The 14,565-nt window shown below is 31.2% G+C and overlaps 1 protein-coding gene across 2 annotated transcripts in view; it reads left to right on the top strand.

Moving 5' to 3' along the window:
* Positions 1-12,096, top strand: part of LOC121120295 (FMRFamide receptor-like) — a 78,284-nt gene extending 66,188 nt beyond the window's left edge. Inside the window, exons 4-8 of one of the 2 annotated variants that reach the window (XR_011780883.1) lie at positions 4,472-4,641; positions 5,966-6,259; positions 6,316-6,652; positions 6,718-9,300; positions 11,441-12,096. Coding sequence is in view for 1 of the 2 variants with exons in the window: in XM_071889535.1 (XP_071745636.1) it covers positions 4,472-4,641; positions 5,966-6,259; positions 6,316-6,628 (777 nt within the window). In the remaining variant the exon portion in view is untranslated. Of the gene's footprint in view, positions 1-4,471; positions 4,642-5,965; positions 6,260-6,315; positions 6,653-6,717; positions 9,301-11,440 lie in introns of those variants that run through there. The other variant, XM_071889535.1, reaches the window with a different exon arrangement.
* Positions 12,097-14,565: the final 2,469 nt, after the last annotated feature.

The following is a 14,565-nucleotide window of genomic DNA, read 5'->3' as shown; positions in this document are numbered from 1 at the left end:
TTATTTTTGAAAAATACCTATTTAAAAATTAGGATCTCCAAAGATCTCCTTTGGGGATGATAACCATTGGCTGGACGGATCTTCATGAAACTCTCCGGAAATACTCATATACACGTTATATTAATGATGCAAAAATAATTTTTCGTTTAGCTCGACCCTTTCAAGTAGGTCACTAATGACCCATTCGTCCTCAATAGGTAAATTCAAGAATTAAGTTCAGTTGAAGAATTAATACAAAAAATATTATATTTTAATGATATTATATGCAACACAAATTTGTATTTTCAATATTCATCATTTGAAGATAGCATCTGGAGTATCAATTGCCAAATTTGATAAATTTGATGCATAAATTTGAGTATAAATTTGCTTTTTTAACATAGTTTATTTTCCAATTGCTTTTACAAATGCATACATTATTTTATTAAGCCCTACAATCCATGGTACTTCAAATAACAATTTTGACTGGGCTGTAGACAAAACGCAAGTCATTGGCATAAAGTTAAAGTGGTTGCCTTTTTATCGATCCTTTTCGCTTTACAAACTACGTATCTTTTTGGTAGAGCTGACTGTAAATATTGTGGTGTCCAAATGTTTTGAATTGATGCTGGGGTGATGACTCGATTCCTCGATGTAAAGTCTCCCACCATTCCCTTGACCAAAGCCATGCAAAAGTCTTTTGCCGAGCTTATGGGAGCAATTTTTGTTCGTAGGCAGTCTTTGCATTCACTAACACCTGTTCCAAATAATCGAAGTGTAGGGGCAAGAAGAATTTAGTGGGATATTTTCTGTCCCAGATTCATGTAGACACTAGTTGATTTGCTTTATCTACTCTGCCCATGTGAGTGTTATAAAGCTTCACAACAGTAGGGCATCGAATTTGAAGTTTTTTTTTAGTTCCCCTTTTTCCTGCGGTTGGCCATAACAATGTCATGGCAGGTATTCATAGAAGAAATGATATGCACTGCCCGGTTGTTGAACCATTTAAGGATGCCAACACATGCATTCACGTTGGCATATGCATCCATACTTCCTGTTGTCTTCCTCAACTCTTTGTCTGGAAACAATTCAGGTCGTCCCTTTCTTTTTTTTCTGAATTGGTCCAGTATAATAAATTCCTCTTTCCTCTAACTGTCTTACCAAATTTACATATATAAAATAATTGTCCACGAAGACTCTGGTGTAGGTAAACTTTAGTGATGAAGTGAGGCTCAACACAACGTCACACCCTAGCCCGAACTCGGATGATGGTCCTCCAGCTTTGCCCTGTTATAAATCAAATTCATAACAGTATCCTGTCTTTGCATCGCAAAGCCAGTTCTTGAATCCCCACTTAATTGGCTTGTCGTTGAGATACTTGATACACTTTGAGATATCCCTTGAACTTTGTTATGTGTTCGTCTATTGATTGAAATTTAGAATTCTGAGCATAACGTTGGTATATTTTGTTCCAATGATCCAAAAGTGGTCGTACTTTCCAAGCCTTGTCATCGGCCTTCACATGATTGTTTGAAAAATGAAGCATTCTCAAAACTTCTAAGAACCTATCCCTGGGCATCATGGTCTTGATGCAATCCACTCCAAGCTGGTCAGTACGCCAGTAGTCCTTGATGGAAGGCAAAACCATTAATGCATTCCCAGCATTATCCCATGAAACACTTTGATTTCATCAGTTGTAACGATAATGGAAATGATTCCTCTAGATCATGGCTTCCCAAACTATGGTATACGTACCCCTGGGGTACGCGACGTGATTGTAGGGAGTACGTGGAGCAGGAAGATTTATTTATTTATTGATTGATTGTTATTACAGGAGGGCTACGTGGATGGGGATGAAATACTCCAAGGGGTACGTGATGTGAAAAAGTTTGGGAAGCACTGCTCTAGATGGTACTATAAAAATATAAAAGACGGTTTTAGATTTTATATATTTTTTTTAATTTTTGGGTACTGATGATGAATTGTTGGGTAGATATTTACATTAATGTAGTAATTTCGTCACAAGAGACTATTTTAATTTATTTTTGTAGTTACAATATAAAACTCCATTTTGAGACAATTGGGTCACTGGTGACATAGACATTTACAGTCTTCTAATTTGCACACATTTATTAATATAGACCTAAGATTTATAAATTATAGTAATTATCTCAGTTTATTTGCACCCGTTGAAGCTTTTTACCCTTACAACTATAAGAGCAGAGTTATTATGAAATAAATGCTAAAGTTGTGCTATCCAAATATTTAATTGCATATTAGAACCAGCTGAATTGCATCAAAGATGTATAAGCTTCTAAAACTTTTCGAAATGTATTAATTTTCTATTATAAAGGGGTTTTAAGTAAGAATTGACAATGAATGCGACAGTAAATGAGAAAACATTAATGCGTCACCATTGACCCAATTGTCCCCAAATGGTTAGTTAGATTTGGTATTTTTTGCGTGACCCCAGTTTTGTAGGGAAGCAAACTAGGAAATTGACAAAATTATCTTAACATTGTTTACAATTTAAATGTCCTCAAAAGGACGTCAAAGCCCGTAATAATAATATAAATATCATAACATTAAACCGAGCTTCGCACAAATTCAAATGAAATAATTATTAACTAAGTATATTATAAATATTAAAATTATCTACTCATCATGAATGGATCTCTTCAGTCATAACTGACACTTTACGACTCATACATTTTTTCCAAGAGCGTATTGATCCATTTTCAGCCTCTTGAGATCATTTTCAATTTTAAAGTCAGGGCCTTTCAGTCCTTATCAGCCTCCCACTTACAACAGGGAAGCGGCTTCTAAAAATCATACCAACCAATCTACTTGAATAGGCCCCTTGAATAGTCTGTATAAAAGAATTTGAACAGTATGGAGTTTTACAAATGATAAATATAAAAGTGTTTTTCAGTTGCTTAAATTGAATTTCATTAATTAAAGACAAAAATTTATTTATGAATTAGTACAAAAGAAGAGACCCAAAATACTTTATCCTCAACAAGAGATGCTGAAATTCTAATATCTACGGGAGTATAACAGGATGAAAAATTAGCCAAAGAAGAAAACCGAACATAACTAAGCTTCATACTTGAGTAAAGTCTACTCTTTCCTTTGGTGGGAATCTATTCATCCATAAAGAACAATGAATATATTCAATGTTTGAAACTATGACAAGATCCATGTACTTTCAGTTTCAGATAAAATGCTCTAGATGTGAAATATATTATTAATAATTATTAACTAGATACTACAACAATGATAAGTTATATTCCTAAACTAAAGTATACAAAAAAATTGTAATAAAAATACAAGTTTACTTTGAAAGTTTTTAGTTATTAGTTTTTTATTAATGCCTGAAGAAGTTGAGTTTTTATTCTCCAAGAATTAGGACCAAAGGAAAATACTTCTAACTTGATCATCCATCTCAAGAGATTATTTTAGTCTTATTCAGAACTCCGTATTCTACGAGGGACGACGGGATGAAAATTAATCCGAGAAAAACTATAAGGATTCGTAAGAGAATAGAGTGAACTCCTTCATTGGGAAACGGAATTCCATAATATAAACAATGAAGAGATCCATTCATGATGAGTAGATAATTTTAATATTCAAAATATACCTAAAAAGTAAATACTAATTATTTAATTTGAATTTGTGCGAAGCGCAGTATTAGGTTATTACATTTATATTATTATTACGGGCTTTGACGTCATTATGAGAACATTGAAATCGTGAACAATATTAAGATAATTTTGTTGAACCCCCCCCTAAAAAATGGGGTCACTCGAAAAATAGCAAATCGAACTTAAGTCCTTGGAGATCTCTATTTTTTTAAATAGGTATTTAAAAAAAAATCAAAGATGGGATATTTTTCTATAATATGAGCTATATTACTCCTTATCACTATGAATGATGAACAAGTTATAAAGGTCTCAAGAAGTGTGTCGTTTTTCATCATTTTTGAGCCTTTTAAAATGGAAAATTGTCGGGTTCACAAGAGGATATAGAATCAATAAAAACATTTTTATAATTAAAAATATCTTTTTACATGAGTTTTATTCATCTTTACACATTTTAGTGATTTATTTGATGATGAAAAATGTCTTTGAACGATAATAATCTCGAATTACTGTAATCCCAAATATTTCTGAAACCTGATGACCCAGAGAAAAAATGAGATCAGTTTTGGATGTTGCGCTCAAAAATAAACTATATTCTAAGTTTATTTTCATTGGTGACACTTTGTGTTCCCCTTATAATTTGTTGATAGAGGCAGACACTAATTTATCGAAGAGAACAAATGTAAGCCGGACTCAATTATGCAGAAATTGGGTTGAAAGGTCCCACACTCATATTTAGTAAATTTGATTCAATTTTGATTTGGAATGAACTGCATATTAAAATGATTTATCAAACTATACTTGTGTTGTTTGTTATATAAATATATTAAACTACTTTTATTATGTTATAGATTGAAATAACAGAGCATGGACAAAGTTTTAAATACTCTGCGCTACGTACAAATCCAATGTATATAATGACTTACACCATGTGGTATCGCTTTTTTGCTACTGCAGCCATTCCCTTTGGACTAACTCTCTTCTTTAATACTCAAGTACTCATCTACTGTCGGAAGAACAAGTAAGTGTAAACAGGGAATATTCTATTCATGAAATTTTCCTCTTATTCATAGATTTTTACCAACAGGGGCGATTTAAAAAAAAGAATAGTAATAAAATAAAATTTGGAATGGAATTAAAACAATCTTTTAGTTAATACCTAAAGGGGTTTAAATTTTTTTTATATACTTATCCATAAATTCTTTATTAAAATAATAAGAATCTATATGAATGTTACAAAGTTTGTCTGGATGTAGATGAAGGACTTATTTTTGAGTGTGCACATAACATATTAAAATTGTATGACTACTTGATCTAGGAAAAATGACAATATAACAACGAGGATTGTTAAACAAAGCTCATTGCATCATATTTAATCAAGCAAAGTTGTTCTATTTGGCGATCGTCCCTTTTTGAGTGTTCATTTAATATATTATTACAACATTACTACAGTAAATAAGATATAACAATGTAGCAACTAGCGTTTCCAAAAGCTCAGCACGTCATATAAAAGAAAGAAAGATGCAGTCAATATCTTAGGTATTATTAGAGCAAATAATGTCTACGCATCGACGCTGCCTATTAACTATGAGCAATGTCGAGTACACTCACTAGTGTTAAAATAAAGTTTTTTCAAAATTCTTTAGGATATTTATTAAACGATTGTTTTAATCCATAGTTGGGGAACTCCGATGTTCGGTATCTCCAATTTTATAAAATTACTCCAAATCTTTTAAATATTTTTTTTAAATGGTTATTTTTATTATACTCCTGAAACATACCCTGGAATGGCTCAAACCTTTTGTTGCTATGAAAATGTATTTTCTTGCCATTATTCCCAAATTTGGAAATTTTAAACTAGGTTAAGTGAATTTAGTTTGCTTCTCTGATTTTAAGTCGTTCTTTGCTTTTCCTTTATTTCAATTTAAGGTATACGTATTGCCACAAATTATATTTTTTTCATGCTCTAATTTAATGTTTTTAAGAATAAGTCGTAGTCTTAAACGACCCATGGGATCGACGTTGTTTTTTTACCTCCTTGGTGGCAAAGAACTAGTTTTAGGTTGAAGTCTTCGGATTTTGATAATAAATGACTTGAAATTTTCCCTATGGCAATTTTTTCCAAGGCAATTTTCTACAAAAAAAAATCTTCAGGGCAATTTTCCTAGAACCAATTCTGTATATATCAATCCATAACTATTCTATAGTAGCTAGGGGAAATTAGGCTTTAGTTGTTAAAAAAAAAAGCATGTAAAAAGTGATATTTCCATTTATAAAGTATTCCTGAGTGTATTCAAAGCCATTTATAATTGACCATTAATGAATGTTTCCCCCTTTTTTTACAGCCTACAAACACAGTCAAATCACGAACGGAGCCTTTTGATTATTTTCGCCTGTATCACGATCACTTTTCTCGTCTGCCATATCCCACGTGTCATTCTAAACATCTATGAATTCACACTTCAAAGGAGAGAAACGATTTGTCACAAAAAGTACATGTCCAAATTCAATCCACCAGTCATTATTCTCATTGCTACATCTGTTGAAAAAATCCTTCTTATTCTCAACTCCTCGGCCAATTTTGTTTACTATTGCTTCTCGGGGAATCGATTTCGAAATCAGTTTTGTCAAATAGTCAAGTAAAGATTTTGTTTCTAGTACAAGATTTATTCAGAAAAAATAAACTTTTTTGCAGATGTACTTATATGAATAAAGCCATCATAGTATCCCAATCAGACAAGAATAGTAACAAATTACAAAATACGTCATCCTCTCTACGTTTATCAAACAAACAACGTCACTCCACAAGGAATCATTACCAATACAACGACGACATGGATCGGATCAAACGATTCACTCTATCTCGAGAAGATATATCGGGTTCTACAAGAGATGATACTGTCCACACAGAGGTTGCCCATGTAAATGGTCAAAATTTGGACATTGCTCTAAAGGAGGAGCAACTCAAGATTTTCCTGGGTCAACACTATGACGAAATTTTAATATAATCTACAAAGTATAGTTCTTCAGCTGTATGACCTACTTTTTCCTCACCCCGCTTATTGGGAATACTAATGTTGGGACTCTCCTTATTTAGGAATGAAGACTGAAGTACGTCCACTGAAGTCTCAGACCGTTCCAATGCAGTCCTGCAAATTTGTGTTGTGTCTGTCTTAATTATTCGGTCTACTCCAGTTTTTGAATCGGGTCTATCAGTTCTCGGGACCGGTTCTTTAGTTTGTCGGTCACCCAGACTGTTAGTACTAATATAATTAAATAAAAGAAGAAGAAATAATTGTAACTTTATTAGTTTTTAGGACTGATATGTAGGCCTGAACTGGACGGGACTGCAGTCTTTAGTCCTAAACAAGGAATGAAACAACACTTTTGTATATCAGTCTTAAAACTTAAAACAATATATCATTGATGACGTCACTCAACTTTCTTTCTCCATTTTTAATCAATTTTAGTGCTGACAGTATAGAGGATCGGTCCTAAGACAGGACTGGACCGAATAAATAAGGACTGATACAACACAAGGGTATGCTGCATGATCCAACAAGTTGGCTTTAATCCATAGATACTACTCTCTTGAGTGTGAATATGGTTAGAAATGTTTAAAAAAAAAAAAAAATTGAATACCGGTGCACGTAAAATGATAATTAAAATTTCATTTACAATTTGCTTATTGCTCCACTAGGGACCAATACGAAAACTAACACATCCTTATAAACAAATCAGGGAGCGCTCTAAAACAAACTGTTATGCAAGTAAGTTGTGAAAAATATGCGTTGCTTCTATCTGTAACAAAAAAATGAAACGAAGTGACATCATTAATACTATTCTTTTGTTACATATTTTTGACATTTTTTCACTTTTTTTTTTGTTACAAACTGGTAGTACTAATAATTTAAAACTCTTGCGTGAAGGAGGTATACCGATAGCCAAAAAAAATTTCCATTATTATTTTACACGCACTGGTATTGAGTATATTCTTAGGTTTCAAAATATGGTAACATCAATAGATAAAATTGTATACATTGGAACAATGATTTTCTTTTATAAAACCAAACCATATTTATGGACATTTGTCATTTCTTGTACCAGAGTTTAAGAACCACTGACTTAGATAAACAGGTCTTAATCAATTTAAATTTGATACTTTGAGGTTGTGACGCCACCTACACTATTTTTCTGCCAGTAACGTCATTATCAAATATATTTATAGTTAGGGATGTGAAAACTGTCTAAATCCCTGTGAGTGTAAAAAAAGTAAATGAAGTTAACTTTGGGAGTCGACATATTTGCTGACAGATATCACCACATATATATGCTATAGTGACCCTGGTTTACGAACACATTTGCATTTTTAAAATAGGGTGGAATAATTAATAAGAGCACTAACATCAACAACATTATGATCATAAACTCTTTTTTAAATTTACACTTGCCAAGATTTTGTCAATTTTACCATTTTTGAAGAATATATCATTTATAAGCAAAGATAAAGTGAAAAAAACCTTTCCATAGCTTTAAGGAATGAGTATACGACCTAACTTTAATGAAATTAAGGATGATATAAATATGACGTCACAAAGCATCAAACTTGAATTTTAAAAGACCGATTTTTTTGGCAATGACTTTGTTTTATCAATTCATATAACTATATTGACACTGCAAAGCATTAGTGTCCCTCAATTAGGTGGTGATCTTATCTTTTAACTTTTTTAGAAAATAAAAATCCCTTAAAATTTGAATTAAGGTGAAGGTCAATTTTTTTGTTCCCCTATAATTGTGTACGCTCTCTCGCTTACTTTTACTCACTCAGTGAGCACGCTACCATTCTTGCTCGTGAATATTGAGCGGTACTCACTAATGGCTTACAATTGAAAAACAACTTGTTTGTTCATTCAGGATTATATAATAACGAGAAGGAGGAAGGTTGACAATATTTGAAAATATCTCATTTTTAATGTTTGAATTGATGTAAAATGAAATTATTGTTCTTGTTAATTTATTTTCTCCCCTTTTGAATACACAGAGTATGGCAAGATAACTTTTTTTTTCAAAAGGCCATAAAACAGGTTTTATTAATCAGAATAGTTTTGAAAATCATATCAGATATATGATATTGTTCCTACATTGAATAAACCAATTTTTGGGATTTGCCATGACCCTCACCAGCATATCAGCAAGTATATTGGTAATTTCTTATCGGATGTTGGCTTTCAAGTCTTATTAATTCCTAGGACTGTTTACCACTTCAAATCACTCTTTTATTCAAACAAGGAGAAAAAATGTTCACATAACGGTCTGAATTAATTGTCACGGAAATGTCATTTTCTTACAAAAAAACAACAACAACAAACAAGAACCAACAATTACAATGAAGGCAATTTCACCTCTAACTGTGACTTTAGATGAATGCAAATGCCTTTGATACAATTATCTGGTATTGGTGTGAACCCAGTAGCGCATGTTTTGTTTGTTGACGTCTCCAGTCAAATGAGAATGTGATAAATTAGTGAATAAATAATTGCGTCTTCTGTACCATTTTTGAGAAGCACATGATATGCCTTTCTAAACATGAAGCGAAATAACTTTTGGAGAGTTCCTGCACAATCACCATCTTGTAAGGATGGCAATGATCGTCATTATGGGATATCATACAAATCAAAAAGTGAGATACGTCATTCCTTTTTTCTCGAAAATGGTATATTGATAAAAAAAAACTTTGCAAATAAATGAAATTTTCCAAAACCCCCTTACCCCCACTGGTTTTTTGTATACAGAAAATTAAAATAAGTATACACAAACATTATTACTCATATCAAAATATTAAAAATGTATTTTTTTTTTGTTACTTTATTATCCTGGCTTCTATGTACTAATGGTTTCCACCTCCCCTTTTACCTTCACCATGAATATATTCATGCCTTTGTTTATGTCTATAAACTTTAGTAGATGTTTCCTAAACCAGTCTCACAGCTCTTTCTATGGACTGGGAATGATAAGGAAAATTATTAAATTTTAAAGGTTCCTTTTCAGCTTTTTTAAATATCTTCAACGTGCCAATATTGCAAAATGGGGCGAACAGAAATGCTTGTTTTTAAACAATCAATCATATTTAAAAAAAATGATGGGACTGATAGTTTATTAAATAAGGAACTTTAAATTGTCTCTATGGGTCGTATGCCATTTTTGAAGTTAAAACTTTTTCCAATATATATTTTCCAACTTTGGAATCGATATCAGCCAAACCAGTTATTAATATATTTTCAAGATTACCAAAAAAAAACTATCCCTTTTACAATCTTTTGGAACAATTGTAACAAGATCCTTGGTGATATCTTTCAATATGGGCATTGTATTTTGAAAATGCCTATCATCTTCACCACATGTTAGATTGAATTTTATCTTAAACCACATCAGAGTATATTAGTTTAAAATAAATCTTAAAAATTTCAAAGTTTATTATTTGGACTCGATTCAGATATGTAAAGTCTTAAAATTATATTTTCTTTAATAAGCCGCCCTGCTTCATCTAAGAGTCTGGATGACTTGTGTAGTAAAAAATAATTTGATGATGTAATAAAGATATTGCTGATCTGAGCTTAAATTTTTCAGTAAATCCGTAGAAATTAAAATTCGTTTTCCTTGAATGGGATTGAATTCAACTATTGGTCTTTTTGATATATCATTGTAAATAGCCTTTCCTATTGGTCCCTCATAAGTTACTGGTCCTTTCTATAGTCCATCTAATTATTTAAAAAGTTCTCTATTGAGTAATTTGTTCATATGCAGAATCCATATGAACCATTGTACTGGTCTTCCAATCTTCAATTGATTCCAGCCAAAGTCTCAACGTTTGTATTGCAACCATCACATATAACTGCATTAATGACTCCAAGGTTTCTAATATTCTATTACTGAAAGTACATATTTCTCTTGATTGGACTTCGCCTTTTCCACTTTTCGGTGAAATATGGTCAAGGTAAAAAATGGTCGGGCTTTTAAAAGATAGACTGGTTTTAAAATAAAACAAATATTCATTGGTTTTGAAATTTGATCTTATTTAAATTTTGAGAAAAATTATAACAGAAGAAATCCTGTCAGTTTATCTTTAATAATAACGACATGTTATTCTTTTTCAGTACAAAGTACCTTTTTTGGTCTTTGAACGGCTTCTATTTCTTCTTTTCACACACTTCTATATACTTAATTACTTTTGTTGAATCAATCTTTGAATCGAAATTCGTAAAAAACTGTCTTTTTTCTCGTCTTATTTTTTGTCTATCAAGGATGTTATTTGGAGTATGCAAATTCATGTTTTCCCACAAATAATTGCAAAGATATCAGATCATCAGAATCTGTCTGCCAATATAGCGACATTGGGATAGAGTTCTTAGTTTGGTTCTGATGTTCTAAAAAGTTTTTTTTCTTCATGATTCATGAATGAATGAACGGAGCACTTAAATTAACAAAACGTTCACAAAGAGTATACTTCTCCTAAAATTTATTAAAAAGTGCATTCACAAAATAGTGAATAATATTGCTCTATAGAAGCCAGGGTAATAAAGTAACAAAAAAAAATTAAAAATATTTGTTATTGATTTGGATATGTTGGATATGAGAAATAATGTTTTTTTCAACTAATTTTTAATTTTGATCATACAAATTTTTTTTTGCTTAATACGGAAGCATTAAAGCAAAACGGAGGTTGGGGGGGGGGTTTCAAAAAATCTAATTTATTTACAAGAATTCCTTTAATCAGTATGTAACTTTCGAGGAAAGAGGAATGAAGTATCTCACTTTTTTAGTCATCGTGAAGTATTTACCTTACTGAACAATTGGAAAGTCTAAGGGGAAAGGTATGTTTGCGTGGAGTACAACGTTGGAATTGCAAGATTGAACTTCGACTACTTATTGTTCTCGGGTGATCTGATGGGCTGTGATACTAAGTTCTCGTTCTGTCTTACTCTTGGTTTAATTGAAGGTACACAAAAATTGAATTCCGGTCCAAAACAGGGCCTCTTAGGGCTACATTGAAACAATTTCGAAAGAAGAACTGGGTTGCAATCACAGATAGTTAATATTTCCAACGCATAATATCAACTGACCGTATTTCTGAAAAAAATATGGCCTCTAAAAATATAACCATGGCCACGGCATTACTACTTTTACAGCTTGATTCCAACGCATCATGAAAAAAAAAGTTATTTTGTCTCACCCTGTAATTATTTAGTTTCTATTAATTCTGAAAAGTCCATAGATATTCATTATAAAAATTATGGATAATTCTCTTTTGAAAGAAACTATTTTGACGTACCCATAAAAGAGGATCATAATTTCAGTATTATCTAACTAAGTAAAGTAAAATTATATATATATAGGATAAATAATATGTAGATAATTAAGTATGTGAATTTAAATTTGTACAATGTGTTTTTCCAAATAAAAATAAAATGATTAAATATACATTGATTTTATTTTCCCAATATTAATTTATTTCTTTTTAATTTGATGAAAAATATCATGGTTGATAGTTCAATACCAAAATGAGATTTTTCATTTTATATTTCTTGCAGCAAAGCATTTGATCAATTATTATCCATGTGTCATACTATGAAGGATGAAAAAAAGAATAAAAATTAATATATATATATAAATAAATACTTATTATATTATTACAGGGGATGTCCAAATTATGTAAATAAAATTTATAAGCACTTATGGGTTTTATTTATATTTTCGACCTTTTTTTGCATTTTGTTGTAACAAAAGTGTATTCATGCAATCGTTCCATAGTAATGGACCTGATTACCCTCTCTCTAAGTTTTTCCTCCAAAACGAGTTAGCTTTGTCTCCTAAGTACGACACCCCGTTTATCTTATGCATCTTGCCGTTTAAGCTATTGAGGTTTTTACAGTCCATTTTTCCTATATAAATATAAGTTGCATTCATTTTTCTTTTCATTACCAATCTATAACTCTACTGGAAAAAATAACTTATATTAACTATTATTTGTATTTTAAGCAACAATTATATGCATTGTTTGGACATCACTAATTATTACATACTGGGTTGTTGAGAAGTCTTACAGCACATTTCAAACTAATTTTGGTTAAATTTAGTGCCCCTAATCAATATTAGTTTAGGTATCGATAGATAGTTTAGGTATTAAGCTTTAAAATGGTGTATAAAACATGTTAATAGATTGTTTTTTCACTAAGATGGAAGACAAACGTTTGGAGATCACAAATTTGATCCACATCAGATTCTCTAACACGTAGATTGTTAAGACATATGAGGATAATTGCCGTAATCATATTCATCTTCGTATTTGTTAGAGGGAGAAAACCTTTCATGGTGGTAAATTTAAGTGAAACTATAATATTTTTCCTGCTCTAATCCTATTTTATATGTAGAAGTTTCTCCTCTATATAGCAGTAGTTCATTTTCTCCCTCCAAAATCATATAACAGGAATCTGATATTAATAAGTGTCTTTATTCAGGTTTTGTCTCGCATTTGCCTTTTTCTGGCACTCATTTTTTCATTCACTATTTACTGTGAACTATAGCCACTCAATAGTATAGTCGGTGGCAGCGCTTAACATGAAGTTTTTGCACTTGCATTTTGAAAAAAAATATCTTAAAAAACATTATTGACTTATCTCCAGAAGGTTTAACTACTGTAACTACAGTAAAGAGGGTTAAATAATTCTTCCTATCAAATTTGGTCATTATTATAGTCGGTGTGCCATTGAATGTATCTTTGTTAGCCCTACGCAGTTTGTTTGACTTGTCTTCCATCTCGAAGAAGAACCAAAAAGTTAAAAAGAATAATTTTGGTAAAAAATAACCCTCGATAACTTACTTGTTCATTTTTGCAACAATTAAAAAAATCAGTTTAAAAAAGGTCCCAGAATGTGACAATTTTACGAGTTTTTAAGGTAATATTTTTAATTATACGTCCAAAATCTGTCGTTTTGTGGCATTTCTTCTTAAAACTTGAAAATTGACGTTTGATGAAAAATAGGGGAAAAATAACAACAGAAAATAACAGGTATTGCAGTTAAACTTCAATTTTTATTTATCAAATTTAAAGATAAACCAATTTCCACAAACTTTATTTTACCTACGAATCCAACATTCCATAAAAATTCTTTTTTTAACACCTGAAAAAACGAAAGTACAATTTTTACCAATTCCTTTTTTGCCAAGCACTTTTTTGATTCTAAATAAATTTAGAAAAATTCCTAACTAAAATAGCTGTTTTTTGGGAGGCAAGTCACTTTTAATTTATATTTTAACAGCCTATGTAGCCTCCTTGAGCTCCAAAAACAATTTTTGTTTTTTGGGTAAAAATCCCTTCCTTTCCTCCTCCCTCAACAACCCTGTCTTAGCCAAAACAGTTTCAAAAAAGCATCCATTCAACGTTTCAGCCTCCTAGGCCTGACGGTATGGGCACTAGTGTGTCCCTTTAATATATTTTTTAAGCTATGAAAACACAAGAAAAAAAAATCACATCACTTTGAGGGCTCAAACTCTCTTCAAAGTTTTGTAAAAAATTACGTCTTAATAGATTTAAACCGTATGTCGAAAATAATACAAAAATGAATTTTGAGAGTTATTTTACAATCAAAAAAGAATGGGCACATGGTAGAGAGCAAAACCTATACCTTTGGTTATTTTTTTGTTGTGATCTGGACCTTGGACTTTGACCTCTCAATGTGTAATGACCTCTTACATTGACCATATATAATTTTAGTACCAAGTTTGATCAAAATCGATTTGTAACTTTTATTATTATATTATATTTTTTTAGTAAGTTTTGCATCATTTGGAAGGTGCAATCGGCCTTCAAAGTTTTTGTAGAAATTTTATGTTTTTCTATAATTAAACTGACTATCTAAAATAATACAAAAATGAATAATGAAAAGTA

Source organism: Lepeophtheirus salmonis, chromosome 6, assembly GCF_016086655.4.
Source record: "Lepeophtheirus salmonis chromosome 6, UVic_Lsal_1.4, whole genome shotgun sequence".
In the NCBI taxonomy this organism is placed as follows: Eukaryota; Metazoa; Arthropoda; class Copepoda; order Siphonostomatoida; family Caligidae; genus Lepeophtheirus; species Lepeophtheirus salmonis.
Note: the sequence above shows the minus strand (reverse complement) of the source record. Positions and strands in the feature narration are given on the sequence as shown.